Below are 15,752 nucleotides of genomic sequence, written 5' to 3'. Positions count from 1 at the left end.
TGAATTTTTGATAGATTTTTTAAGTATTCGATTTTTGTGTGAGTTGATGAACTAGAAAATGATTTTGAAATTATAAAATTTGTTTTGCTAAAATATTTGGATATCCTACTTCGTTTGGTTCGGGGTTGAGGAAGAACTAGTTATTTTAGGGATATAGTTAAGTTCAGGGTTAAACCTGGAATAGACTAATTCTGTGTTTGGATGATAATTGAGTTATTTTCGGGATAAAAAAAATTACCGTTTGGATAGATAAGATGGAATAAAAAGAATTGTGGGTAGTTATAAATAAAAAATAATGATATTGTCCTAATTATTATATTTGAATTTAAATTTTTTTATTTTCTATTTAAAATTTTAAATTTAAATAGATAACTTTTACAAATAAAAAATTCAAAATTAAAATCTATATTTTTAATTTCAAATTAAAAATTTAAAGTTATAAATTTAATTTTAAAATTTTAAATCAAATCTAACAAATATAAATGTCACATTTAAAATTTAAATAATTAAAAATAACAATTTAAATTTAAAATTTAAAATTCAAATTCAAAATTAAAATTGATATTTTTAATCTCAAATTTAAAAATTTAAAGTTATAACCTTAAATTTTAAATTTTAAATCAAATCTCAATACAAATATAAATATCAAATTTAAAATTTAAGTAATTAAAAATAATAATTTAAAATCTAAATTCAAAAATTAAATTCAAAAATTCAAATCTAAAAATTTAAAAATATAAATATTAATTTAAAATATTAAAATATTAAAATTAAAAATTTTAAAATATTAAATTTTTAATTTTAAATTTATATTTAAAAATTAAATAGGGGTGGGTGGGTGTGGTTAACGGGGGATAACCCCTTAACCCCTCCTTTAACCCCGAACCAAACACTAGTAGATCCTACATTGTTAAATATGGTTGAGTATTGGAGGCATGTGGAAACTATGGTCTTGTTTGATTTTGTTGACATTTTTTTGTTATCTTTTTATAATTTTTTATAATTTGATTGACTTGGAGGAAGGATTTTGTTTTTGTTGTTCTAATCGGTTCTTAATGCATTCGGCTAAATGATAGATGACAACTTAAAAAAGATTGGAAACAAAAAAATTTTAAAAAAAAGTTGTTTCAAACCTTTTACTCTTTGTTGTTAAAGAAATATTTTGTATGAAAAGAGTGCAAGCAATCTTCTATTCATTCTTACATCTTTTTATGTACAAAATTTTATTTAAAAAAATAAAAGCAAGCACGATACCAAATGAGGTTTAAATTTTATGCTTTTTAAACATTATTTACGTGAAGTATCTAAAGGTTATAAAATTTATAATTTTAACTTCTGATATAAGGTGTTTTTTTTTTTTTAAATTTAATGGTGCAGAAGTTCTCTTCTATTTGAAATTTTTTTAACTATTTTAACCGAGATCAACCATTGATCTTGAATCCAAGAATCTTATCCTTAGTATTTTTAGCATATTTATTTTTAACCATTTATTTTTGTGTTCATTTCGTGCATAAAAAAATCATGACCAAAAGGTATGGAATTCAATTCCTAAATGTCTTAAATGATTTAAATCAAATTAATTGTATGAATCATCAGTTTGCATATCCTATCATGGAAAGTAAATTTGTAGTATTAAAATTTATTTACAACCGAAAGTATTCTAGTCTGTCTTTATACATATACACACGCAACAAGCCGCTACTTTTCTTCCTCGTTAGTCGTTATCAACCATATAGCTATTGCGTGGGCACCGGAGGATAAGAGTTCACATATTGAATGTGCACTTGCTCAGTGTTTGGTTGGGGGTAAGGGGAAACTGCTGAAATTTAAATTTTAAATTTTAAAAATGTATAATTTGTAATTTTAAAATTAAAATGTTATAATTTAAAATTTAAAATTGATATTTTAAATTTTCAAAATTTAAATTTTGGTATTTTATATATTTAAATTTAGATTTAATCTTAAATTTAAAATTTAGAACTTTTAATTTTCGAACTTGAGATTTAAAATTTTAATTTTAAGTTTTAAAATTTTGAATTTTAAAAGTTATATATTTAAATTTAAAATTTTAAATATAAAATTTTAAAAATTTAAATTCAAATATAAAATAAGAGATAATATTATTATTTTTTATTTACAAAAATTCACTATTCTTCTTTCATCTTATCTATTCAAACGTTATTTTTTTTTTCTTTCTATTAATAACTCAATTTTCATTCAAACAAAAAATTAGTTTAGTTCTTATTTATATTTGAATTTATATTGATCCGTGAAATAGGTAGTTTTTATTTATAGCCGAATCGAACGAAGCCTCAAGGTCTTATTTGGCTTCGTCGACGGATCTTCTGCAAAGCTTCTTGTAGCGGTTGATGAAGCTCGAGTAGGGTTTCACGAGAATCTCTCCCAAAGATTTTATGTTGTGGTCAAAACCATCTAGACTTTCTGGAGACCAGGTTTGTATTTCTGAGTAGCTGTTAATTAGCTTGAATATTTATAAACACGCACGCACCCCGAGTAGCTGTTGAAAGAATCATGTCAAATTGGTACTAAGAAGGTGGAGGTGGGCCTAATTAGGGAAATTAGATTTTTGTTGGAATAAAAATTCAAATTTAATTAAAATATAGTTAGAGGCAAGTTTAAGTATTTTGTTTGATTATGATTAGAATTTATAGTAGTCTATAGTAAAAGTTAGATTTGTCGTATGTTATGACTTGATAAGTTATATATATATATAGCTAGGCAAGTGTTAATTAGATGGTGAAGCCACAGTAAACATAACTGCATAAGGCCGAGGGTGTCGTCTATGGTGTAATCTAATATTTTTTATTAATAAAGTATTACATTAGTTATCTTCCTTTTCCTTCAATATCTTCTCCATATTATATTATATTTTATTTTAAATTTTGAATTACATAATCAATATTAATATAATTATCGGATCCAATAATTGATATTAGAGCAAATTACGCTTTTAATAATTTTTAATATGTTAAAGAAAGGGAAGTTAATATTTGATGAAATAATAAGAATTGAGTTGGTTACTGAAGATGTCTCAGGATTGCTAGTAGAAATAGTGTTGCCGGTGCACATGGGTATCGTCAACACACGGGCTCGCACGTCGGCAGTCTCAGTTTAGCTGTTACGACAGTCTCAGTTTAGCTACTACGACGTTTGAGGAAGCGCAAGTAGAACAAGTACTAAACATGTATGCAGAACCTGAAGACGTGTAATGAAGAATCAATTATTATGGTGAGAGCAATAACTGTTTTCGCGCTGCACTGGACGTCAGAAGGCATGAATAAAGAGTCAGGTGATGATGGACTGCAGTGACGAATAATTGAGAGGGTGTCCTCAACAGCAGAGTTTATTATACACATCTATTCAAAAATTAATTATGCATCTAGTCATTAACTCGTTCCATTAAAACACCTGACGCTGCAACCCACAAATATAACCAGCTGGCAAACGCCGCCATCATTATTTGCAGAAAGAGTATCATTACATCCATCTTAAAACATACGCTAGAATATCAGTGATATGTAATAGCTAGTTGGTGAGTACTCTTCGATTTGACATCCCCTCCTGAGTCAACTTCTGAAATCCAAGAATCTGAATTGCAAATCAATCAGGCATGCAGCTAAAAAAAACACGATTACTTTCATTGCGTCCAGCAATGCTATTATTGCATGGTGCGTTTAAATGTAAAGAGACTGCACCTGCACCAGAGCCCGCAGCGGAACAGGACATTTGACACTGCATGCCCCGCCGTATTAACAAACCCACATGCCCGCCATACGGAAGCAGTGTGAACTGTCCAATATGGTTCTGATGAAGATNCTCAAGCCAACTGCGGTCGGTACCTAACCCCAGCCGCTATTACTCTTTGCTGCTCCATCTGCATGTCGGGTCAAATCAAAATGGTAAGCAAGCATCCCAATTCCCAACCCAACCTCACCTCACCGTCTAGCCATCGACATTTGACACTGCATGCCCCGCCGTATTAACAAACCCACATGCCCGCCATACGGAAGCAGTGTGAACTGTCCAATATGGTTCTGATGAAGATGCGACAAGTGAGTACGTAACGTACCTGGAAGAGCTCATGCAGTCTCGCCTTGAGGTAGCAGTACTCGTGCTCCAGCACCTCCAAACACCGCAGGCATCTTTTTTTTTTTTTTTTTTTTTTTTTTTTTTTTTTTTTTTTGCGCGGGTTCCCAACGTCCCAACAGTGAAAAGATAAAACCGTGGTCAGCTTAATTTTCTATATTTAGAAAAAGAAGAAGAAGCACATGATTGTGAACAATGATAGCCAAACCTCCAAAAAAAGAAAAAGAAAAAAAAAAAAAACGAAGATAGCCAAGCCTCTATCTTTTCGTTTCTGTGCCGGGTTCTAGTTAAATGAAAATTTGATGAATCATATACGGCCTGCTTTGCAGTTCATTTTATATTGCAGTAAGATTTAAGCAAACACCACACGCCGGATTAAATTCTTTTCCCACGAGATTTAAATTTTAAATCTAATATCTATATATATATATATCTCTTTATAAAATCATGGGAAGAAAATTCATCCTGGGCAACCCACTCAGATCAATCGACCAGCAGCGCATTAGAGCGTACAGAAAGAGGAAACTTGGATATATGTATAGACAATTAAAGGCATATATACGTACGCATGCGGAAATGAGTTTGGTTAAGAGCATGCATAATTAATTAACAAGCTTGATCACTCACCTAGCCCAGCTGCATTGCTCGGATGCTGCCCGGAGGGCAATGCAGACAGTCGTGATGCGATTTGCTCCGATGCTAGAACTGCTGCCCATCAAATGGTTCAGATGGACTCCAATCTTTGTATAGTCGGTTACTTCTTTGTCCGCACTGAAAATGAGAGTCGCCAACAACGTTGTTAACTACGACATCAAGATTAACAAAGGGGAGCAAGTTATATATAATGCATGCGTACAGTTGATGTCGGAGGTTCGTGAGCATCTTCTCCGACTCACGGAAGTAGATGGAGATGACCTCCAACACGAAGTTGGGAGATGAATCGTCCTGAAGCTGCTGCAGCTGCATGAACTGCTCATCCAGCACTCCCTGCAGCATGCGTCACCATTCAAGTAATTAACAATGCATTCGCCGTCTCGAACCTCAAGTACTTAATTCGTGTGCATGCATGATGACATGCATAAAATAAAAAATAACTAATGCATGCAGTAGCGGCACATGGAAAAGAAAGAAATAATTACGGACGGAAAAATAGTGGAGCAAATTATTTAATATTAATTAGTAAGAGGGGAAGCGCGCACTATATATACTAGGACCGCCGGGCAATATTAATTATATATATTTGCTTAGATTACTGCTAGCTGCGAACCTGGTGGAAGAGCTGGGCCATCAAACGGTTCATGTCGGCTTCCAAGCGAGCCGCGTCCAACCCCAGCATCCACACCGGTAGACCCGTCTTGACGTCGACCGATCAATCGGAAGCTAGCTAGCTTTTTAACTTGTTTTCGATCTGGCTAGCTGGCTAGACCTTTTCGGAATTCGGAGGCCGGTCCGGGGTTACTCTATCGGCTGCAGTTCGTAATATCGGACCCTGCCCGGGTCCTAGTGCATGGTCTTCGAAAAGCCTCCTGATTTAAAAGACGAAGGCGGTTGGCGAGGGAGCACCGCGCGCGAGAGGGGAGTGAGGAGCACAGCCAGCTGGTACCTAGTTTATATACATATATATACATACATACATATATGTATATGTGCATATATACTGCTCTCACGCGACGCAACGCGCACGAATAATTACCACACACTGGCAACCACTGTTTAACCAGGTAGCTGCATGCGAGCTATTAATTAATTGATAAATGAGCAAGGCTCTTCTGTGCATGCATATGTATGTGCATTAATTATTACAGTAATGTATGGCCCGATGAACTGCGCGCCGATCATGCGGCGAGGCTAGGCTAGGCTGGGGGCGGGGGCATGCCGAGGCATGGGTTCGAGGTGAGTGCTTGGTATCTACCGGACCAGCTGCAGCAGTGTGCTGGCCGTACGTACCACCGCTCCTCTCGCGTGCGTTCATTGCTGCCTGCCTTTATTTCTGTGCATGCTTTCTTTCGCTTCTTCCTTTTCTTTTACTGCAACTGCTCCACATTTACGCATCCAAATTCTGTCGCTCTTTTCTTATACCGTATATTACTGCATACAGACAAAGCATGATTATTATACTATCTATTATACGTGTAGAGCTACTATACTATAGCCAGCATAGAAAATTTGATATTCTCGACTTTTTAATCCTTGAATCAAAGATTGTACGATTGGAAAGATTGCGATTTTTTCTAGAATTGAGTGATTTTTCTAGAATAATAATATCAATTCAAATGTTAGAACTAATAAAAGAGGTTGATTGTAGGGTCACTATACTTTTGAAAGCATAAAGAATTTTGTGCTTTCGACGTTTTAATTAGTTCTTAAATTAAAGAATTGTACGATTATGATGATAATGGTCCCCTCTAAAATTGAGTGATCCTTAGAATTGGATGGTCCCTATAAAATAATAATATTAATTCAAAGATTACAAATGGTCAAAGAGATATTGTTTCAGGAGTTTGTTATTTGGTTTGTAACTCTAATAATAAAAAATGTTTAAAAATTTTGAAGCTTTAAAAGTACGAAGTAGGTAACTTTAACCATCACATTATTAAACTGGGCTATACATATTTTGTATATCAAACATTGACTTTTTGCTTCCCTGTGCAAAGAAAATATTTCGAATACAAAATCAAGTAAGCGGTATATATACATGTATCGTTTGGCTGAAAAATAGTGTAAATGCTAAAATCGGATTTTTCTTTTTTTTTAGTACTATACTTGCTTAAACACATCGCGGTAGTTGTTAAAATAAAATTTTTATAATTCTTGGTATTAATCAGTATCTCTAGGACAATAACTTTTTAGTCAAAGACTTCTTAAAACGAGGTCCCTTCATTTTCCTTCGGCTGCATGTGCTAGCTTAGGATTTACGTACGTGTGAAGAGATGCTCATCTATCTATATACCAATATATTTATATATACTGGTACAGAAACTCGCGCGCTGCAGCGAATAGAAAAAGCATTGCAAATAGTCAAGATATTTTTATTTTACTTAATTTATCCACCTTGTGATACTTTAATTTTCACTAAACACTTTAAAATAAATTTCAACTAATGCTGCTTGAGTAGATGGGAATAATTCTTAGAAGTGTTCGTAAGTATAACACTTTTGACTATTGAAATAATTTATTTTATCTTATTCAAATATTATTTAAAATTCGTTCCTACGGGTTGATAAAATATAGATCTTAAAACGCAGCTGATTTATTTAGAAACGAAGGTATTGATCATTTCATGCTTTTTAAAAATTAGTTTGATTTTTTTGTAGATATTTTGATATAGTTTTGAAATAAAGTTAAAAATTGAAGAAAAAAAGTTTTCCTTAATGAATAATATCTAGGAGATCTATGCAATTAGTAATTCTACAATCTGGTATAAAGTGGCGTATATCTGAAAGCTTCTAAGCCTTCTCCTCATCCCCACAATCACCTCGATCGATGAAGCCGCTGCCTTTGCTCCCGCCACCAAGATCATCGTCCTTCGCTACCCACGCTAGCACCTCAGCCTTGTCCACCTCTTCCTCTGCCGCTGTGTAATCCGACTCATACTGCACGTAATTATTATATTAGATTAGATATATAGCTTTGATGATTAACGTAGTTAATTCATCAATTAATCAATTAGTCATATAATGAGAATCTAAAGGGCCGCAAAAACGTATGTAAATAGTGGTATTCCACGTTAGAACTACAATGATTCTTATGGTTAGTTAGATATATAATTTTAATGATTAACATTGTTAATTAATTAATTAATCATGTAATAAGAATCTAAAAAGCCATTGATGTTTGTATGTAATTAGTGGTTAAGTTATCGTTCGGATTTTAATACTTCATGGTTATCGAAACTTATGTAATTAGTGGTTAATTAATAATAATTAATTAATTAATGGTTAATGAAAGTGAATTATAAGAGTTTTTTGGTGTGCAAATCTTTCATTCTTAATTTAAAGGCTCAAATGAAAATATATTATATGGTTTAAATTGGATTTTAATGAGGGCGAAGTGCTTTATGATAGTGAGTGTTACACGTTAGAATTATAATAGTTAATAAGAGTGGATTAGAAGAGCTTCTTGGTGTGCAAATCTTTTACTCTTAATTTAAAGGTTTAAATGGAAATATATTAGATGGTTTAAATTAGATTTTACTGAGGGTGAAGTGCTTCATGGTAATGGATGTTGTACGTTAGAATTATAATGTTTAATGAGAGTGGATTAGAAGAGCTTCTTGCTAACTTAAATGAAAATATATTAGTTAGTTTAAATTAGATTTTAATGAGAATGAAGAAAAAATTGCCACGTGGCAAAAATATTGGAGAATCATATAGATTAATTAATAATAACTAGCTTTTCACCCGTGCGATGCACGGCTAATATAATAATATAAAATAATAAAAATTATTACGTAATGATAAAAAAAAATATTCTAATTAATATTATATTTTTTTAACAAATAAAAAAATATATTATCAATCTTAATTATAGTACATATTAAAGTACACAAGCTAGAGAAAAAAATTTTGGACCAAAATAAATACTCAAGTAAAATGCAAAATTCAACCTTGCTCTATTATCTATGAATTAGTGTGCAAAATAATTTACATTTACATATTGGTGTGCAAAACAAAATGATAACTAAAATTGATATGAAAAATTACAAATGACATTAATATTTAAGCATATAATGAGGTTAACTAAACTTTCATATTTGACACAAATTAGAGTAAGCACATGTATATTATTTCCCTACTATCACTTTTAAGATTCAAAAATATATAGATGTTGGTGTTCAAGATAATATAAAGAAAAAAAACTTTGTTGTATGAAGATTGAAAGTTACAGGAGTGACAGTAGGAGAAAAAAAAATTACGAAATAAAAATTACAGAAGTGACAGGAGGAAAATAATATGTTCTATTTTAAAACATTAACATTTAAGAGTTAAGAAAATTACAGGAGTGACATGAGTTTTAAATTTTTTCCTCTTTCCAAAAATGCCTCTATCCTTTTTTACTAATATTTTTATATCCAGAAATTTTCAACCAATAATTTTAAATAATTAACTAAGTAATAATTTATTCCCAAATAAAGATAAATATTTTTCTTTTCATGCGTAATATTCGCACCCGCCAATTATTTCGCAACGTAATATCCGTAAATTTCTCAAATATCTCAATATAATTATAGGTGACTTTGAAATAAAATTTCCTTCAGTATAGGTAATTTTTAATAATATAGTAAAAGATATTAATTTTTTATAAAAACGTGAGCTTTGAATTTTTTCCTCTTTCCAAAATTGTCTCTATCCTTTTTTACTAATATTTTTATGTCTAAAAATTTTCACCAATTCTTTCTCAACATAATATTCATGAATATTATTTTCTTAAAAAATTCTAATTTTATTTTCCTAAAGTAGTAATATCCGCATAACATAATTATAGGTGACTTTGAAATATTCCCTAAAGTAAAAAATCTATATTTGAACTTGACACGTAGATTTTTTATATAGTAAAAGATATTATTTACTTAAAAAGTCTAATTTTATTTTTTCTAAAGTAGAAAATCTATACTTAAACTTGACACGTGGCAAGCATATAGAGCGCCACGCATATAAAGCGCCATGTGTCAGCTTCTCACATAAGGTTCATTAAGGGTTCTACTTTAGTATATAATAGTAAATTAATAATTAATAGATTAATAGATTAATATATAGTTATGAATTGAGGAAACATAAATGGTACGGCAGCTCCGTGATCGGGGGCTTCGGTGGGGCCCACAATGCCCGAGCAGGCGCGTGCAGGCGAACGGGCACGGTCCACGAGAAAGCTTGGTTATCGTGGACTGCTTGTTTTTTTTTTTTTCCTGTGGGACCCACTCCTCTCTCTCTCTCTTTTGCTTTTTCTTTTTTCCTTTTCTAACTCTCCTTATTTTGTAGTGTTGTGGGTTACATACAAAAAATAAAATTTAAAATTTGAATTTAAAATTTGAATTTAAATTTTAAACCGAGTCTCTTCTTATTTTGATGGGTTGTGGGTCGCATATAGAAATTAAAATTTTGTATTTATATTTAAATTTTGAATTTAAATTTAAATTTAAATTTAAATTTTAAATTGAATTTAATTTTTGGTTTCAAACTTAAATTTTTTATTTTGATTTTGATATTTCAATGTATATTTAAAATTTATAAATATATGATTTGGAATCAAAAGAAGAGCTCTCTTTATTCGGGAGATTTTGTGGATCCCACATTTTTTTTTTTAAATTGAGGGTCAATTGTACCATTTGTCCCAATCTTTACACCATTTTTACTTTAGTCCCTAATATTTTTTTTTGGGCAATCAAGTTCTCGTTTCTTCTTTATTTTATAGTGATTATGTCTCAACTGTTAAATCCATGTGGTTTCGCACTTTCTCACTTTAGTACCCTATGGTTTAAAGTGTATCAATTTATTCCCTTATTTTGGAGGGCTTGTGGGGCCCACATGTAATTTTTTTTACGAATTAATCGCATATTGGTCCCAACCTTTTCACTATTTTTTATTTTGGTATCAATATGCGATTAATTCGTAATTAAAATTTCGATTCTCTTGATTTCATCACAATAAAATGACATTGTGAAAAGAGATTTTAGAATTAACGATATTCTCATACTATCACCTATTTAGCTTTTTTTTGTTTGTCAATTTAAGTCTAATTTTTTTTACGAATTAATCGCATATTGATCCCAATCTTTTTACTATTTTTTATTTTGGTTCTCAATCTTTTTTTTTACAATTAAATTTTCGAATCTCTTGATTTCATCGTAATAAAATAACACTATTAAAAGAGGTTTTAGAGTTAACGATATTAAACTTTATTTTTCACTTTACTATCCAAAAATAAAAATTATAAATTTTGAATTTAAATCCGAAGTTAATATTAAAATTAATTCAAAAACTTATGAATATAAAAGAGGCTACTCATAAAAGTATAGTAGCTGAACTATATATATATATATATATATATATAGTAATTTTAATGATATTAATTTACTGTAATAATACTTTTTCGCCGCATCGCGCAGCCCTTAACTAGTTTATACTATAATAAAGAGAGCAAGTTTGAGAACGTATGGTTAATTCATGCTTCCAGTTCTACTCCATAGGTCTTATTCTAGCTCTCACTTTTGTGATGTCAGTTATTGCTTTTGTCACAATGCTAAATTTTTAATGTTCGATATTCATTACTATAATTAAGATAGTGCTGTAGTCACTGAAATATCCATAAGGCTAACAAATAGCACCACTATCAATTTTCCTTTTGCACAGGAAACTGGGAGTATTTACTTTTCCATGCAAATTAATATAGCGAGACTCTGCATCTCGGTTGATAGCTAGGTGTATCCTTACAATCTACTGCTATTAATCACACAGCTACACAGCTGCAGGAGTTAACTGCCCCGTCCGCGCTAGCTAGGATATAGCGGTGGTGGCTGACACATCAGTTAATTTACCATTTAAGTTTTTTTTTTTTTTTTTTTTGAGAGGTAGATAGCATGCTACCGCTTCGTTTATTTCATTTAGAAATAAAATTAGCAAAAAATGTAAATCAATTAGGATTCGAATTTGGGTTTCGGCTACCAACCATCAAGCGCTTTACCATTTGCTTTAAGGACGGTCGGTTACTCTCTTAATTTGTTGATATTGTAATAAGGTTGTTTGAAATTAACTTTTAAGGGTCACCATCTGCCATCTCTACTGCTGTGCAAATTAAATTTGAAGTGCCTAAATATATGTGGATTCTTGGAGGATAAGTAATTAAAGAGCTTAAGAAAGAAAGAGCGAGCGAGCTAGCCAGCTAGCTAGCTGGCCTGTGGGGCGTTGCGCCACCGGAGAGAAGAGAGGAGAGTAAATTAAATTAAGATCACAACTGCAATTTTCGAATCGTACGTATATGCAGAATTTTTTAAAAAACAAAAATAAAAATAAAAATTGGCGCGGGGCTAAAATTATGTGGGACTAGAGCTACATGTGCCATTCCTCCATCTACCATTAATTAATTTTGTGAGATGGATGGTCGCACCATCATCACCTGCCGCCCTTTATCGTAGTCATGTCTATGTCGGGGTGGGGAATGGTGACAGTGCTAGGGAAAAGAAGAATATGTACTGTACGCTTTCTTTGATTTCCCAAAAGACTAAGATATTAAATTTATATCACATCATTAATAACAAATTAATTATATTTTTTTTAAAAAATATAATAAAAATAATTTTTTATTAATTATAATAAGACGAAAAAAGTTAAAAAAATAATCTCATTGGTGGGAGACGTTATGCCAGCAATATATATAACAGGTATATATATATTTTTTTTCTTTTTTTCTGATCTCTCATGACCTTGATTTGTAAATAAGGGTTACAATAAATGCTCTCACACGTACGGCTCCTGGCCTATATATACTATCATTTGATTTACCTAAAGAATATGTATTCGATCGAGCCGACGTGTCAGAGGTGCACTGGCTCGTGCGGTGGAAAAATTCTAGAATGCAACGGGTATATTAGTGACGTGGCGTAACAAACCAATCAAATTAATTCTTTTATGAATAAATGTCCCATCATGATTGTAAAAAAATATTTTTATTATACTTTTGTTTGAAAAGAAGGAATGTGATTGGCTTGTTATTGATGACGTGGTGCAAGTGTGACAGTATAGAATTCCTCGCGCGGTGGGGGTTTGAGGCACCAGTCTGTCCGGTGTACGTACGTACGCGGGTCGACTAATGCTGCTTCTCCGCCCGAATAAACGTCCTGTGGTCCTTAAATTAAGTAGCTGTATATACTATAGATTAAATTGTGCATTTGGTATGGTGTGAGCAATAAAATTCCAACTCATACCTATTTATAATGCAATCGGGGCTGTGTATTTACATATTATTTCAAGTTTGTGTGGCCCGTCTGTCCTTTGCGTCCTAGCAAGGGAATTGTTGCTGGTCTTATTGTGGACCTAATTGATGTACGCTCTACATATGTACGTGCTCTCTGATTCTGAAGCCTTTGTGATTACTATATTTACCCATCCACTGGGGTATTGTTCGTGGGCAGGTTGCGGGATCTTTAATTTCTGTAATGCTTTTTTTTTTTTTTAAGGAAATTTAATTTCTGTAAGCTTGTTCTCTTTTTGGAGATATACAGTCCGAACATTGCCAAGTCACAGCAAAAGATCCATATATATATATATATAAAGAGAGATAGAAAAAGTTGAGTTAGTATATTATTGACACTATATAAATAATATTTACTATTAATTTTTTACTCTTAGATTATTACAATTCTATCTACTCCACTAAATTCTAGACATCGAGCTAATGATAAAAAAGGTGATAGCAAATATTTTAAATTAGCGCTAAATATAAATAATTAAAGCCTCTTATCTCATGCACATTTACTCATCAATAATCTATGAAAGATAATATTTTCATCATATGTATCCTACAATGCAAGTGTGAGGAAATATTGAGAAGATTAATGCTACTCGTGCGATCTACACTCAAAAATGGGTGCATATTTTACATTCTAGCTATTCAAAAGTTATTTTTTTATTTCTAGAAATCTAAAACAACTTATCTAAACCATTTGAATGAAAATTTGTAAAATATAAATCCAAAAATTAGATGTACACATATCATTTTTCAATGGAGGAAAGGTCTTCCCACTGTTAGACAGGTCGGGATGTCACTAGCTACAGGACCGCTGGAACCAACACGTCAGTTTAGTGACTGCGCGCTTAGGTTCGAGCTTACAAATAATATTCTACTCGCATTTCTTGGCAGATTTTTATTTTTTATTGTAGGCACTTTAGCTCCACTAATATCTTGTTTAAACAATGGCGGATATAAAAATTTTTCTCATGGGATCAATATATAAGGAAGTAAAAATATGCAAAAAGTAAAAAAAAAGAAAAGAAAAAAAGTTATTAATATTGTATAAAAAAATATATTTTTTTACAGTTGTCCTCGACGTGCCTTCATATTCTGAAAATGATGCACGATAGCCTCATTAGAAACAATATCAAATACAAATAAAAGACTACTAATGTACTTATTGTATTTGTATGCATCATAACAATATAAAACAATTGCTATTCATTTTATAGATAAAAAAATAAATTCACAATCAAAGAAAAACAAATAAAGATCCAAATATATATATATATATATATATATATATATATANAAAGAACCATTTCTATATATGTTCTTCGGCGCACTAGCTTGTTCCAGAAGCTCTTTAGATCAATGCAGATAAGGACAATAATAGTAGGGCTTGATTAAAAATTAAGCACTAAAACAGTACAAAGCACACCCACATTAATTAGTAGTCAAGAATCGTGACCGTTACGTAATAAGAATTTTTTTTATCTACCAGCTTAATTTTTTTGGAAAATAAACTCAAAATATATGTGGCAGTTTCCTGTTAGTTCTTTTCATTATTCCACCTATGAATTAAACTACTTTCATGTGAAATTTAGTAGCCATTCAATTGGTGATGTCCTTTTGATTAGTGTATCAGTAAAATAGTAAAATATCCTACTATACTATCGGTAGTACCAAGCGTTTGGTACTATCGAGTTTTTAACTGTTAGATAAAAGAAAGTGTGGTTATAATAATAGTAGTTTTCTAAGGTTGGGTGGGTGGTTGATTTGAATAGTATAATTAAATGAGTGAAAATAATTAAAGGATAGATCTGAACGGTAGAAAACTCGATAGTATCAAAAACTTGATACTATCGATAGCCGAACTCATATATATATATACCAGAACTACGTACTATACTCTTATGAATATAAAAGAATCTAACGGTCGAAAATTTATGAGCATAAAAGGATCTATATTAAGAGTATAGTAGCTAGCCCGACTCTCTCTCTCTCTATATATATATATGAGTTCTTGCATTTCAATTAAAATATTAGAAGAAAAGAAATTTACTAGAGAGAAAAAGAGTAAGCGGTTCATCCAACCCATATATATAGCTCTTTTGCTTAATACGATTTTAAGTATTGTTGGATTCGACTTGAAAATTGAGATCAACTTAGACCCCCAAAGTGGGGTCAACTACTTAAAAAAGGCCGAGGCAAAGTCCAACTATACAAGTGGGATCAAGTAGATGGACTTTTTTGCACCATCCTCGGTAGGGTCTTTTAGGGTTTAGGGTTTAGGGCACTGAGAAATACATATATCCGCCATGAGTTTAAATGTTGTAAACGCAAACTCGTAATTGGTAAGAGGTGAACTAAGATGTCCTCGGCACCTGCATGTCACCACGCACGTACGTCCAAAAGGTCAGCCCTTTCTGTCTTCGGTGCACTGCTGAGAAAAACAAATAATAAAAATTGAACGGCTCTCAGCTCTCATTTAGTCATTTTTCGTAGTTAAAGAGTTGTTTTATAACTAATTGGGCAAAGCATCTACAGCAACAACTGAGATATTGAGTAATATCCCACCGATTGGGATGAATGAGTGGAACAAGATTTTTCATGAATTATTTTGACTCGTTGCATGATCGCAACTTAATTCTGATTTTTGTTGTCATTTTTTCAGCTTTGCACCAGTAAATGCCTAC

The 15,752-nt window shown here is 31.7% G+C and overlaps 1 protein-coding gene across 1 annotated transcript; it reads right to left on the bottom strand.

Annotated features, from left to right (window-relative positions):
- LOC109717205 (pseudo histidine-containing phosphotransfer protein 6) lies at window positions 3,839-5,697 on the bottom strand. The gene is made up of 5 exons (XM_020242876.1): window positions 5,375-5,697; window positions 4,964-5,094; window positions 4,735-4,878; window positions 4,091-4,163; window positions 3,839-3,895 (listed from the first exon to the last, which is right to left on the bottom strand). The coding sequence occupies exons 1-5, from the start codon at window positions 5,441-5,443 to the stop codon at window positions 3,839-3,841; spliced, it is 474 nt and encodes a 157-aa protein (XP_020098465.1). The 5' UTR covers window positions 5,444-5,697.

Source organism: Ananas comosus, linkage group 11 (genome assembly GCF_001540865.1).
Source record: "Ananas comosus cultivar F153 linkage group 11, ASM154086v1, whole genome shotgun sequence".
NCBI classification, from domain to species: domain Eukaryota; kingdom Viridiplantae; phylum Streptophyta; class Magnoliopsida; order Poales; family Bromeliaceae; genus Ananas; species Ananas comosus.
Note: the sequence above shows the minus strand (reverse complement) of the source record. Positions and strands in the feature narration are given on the sequence as shown.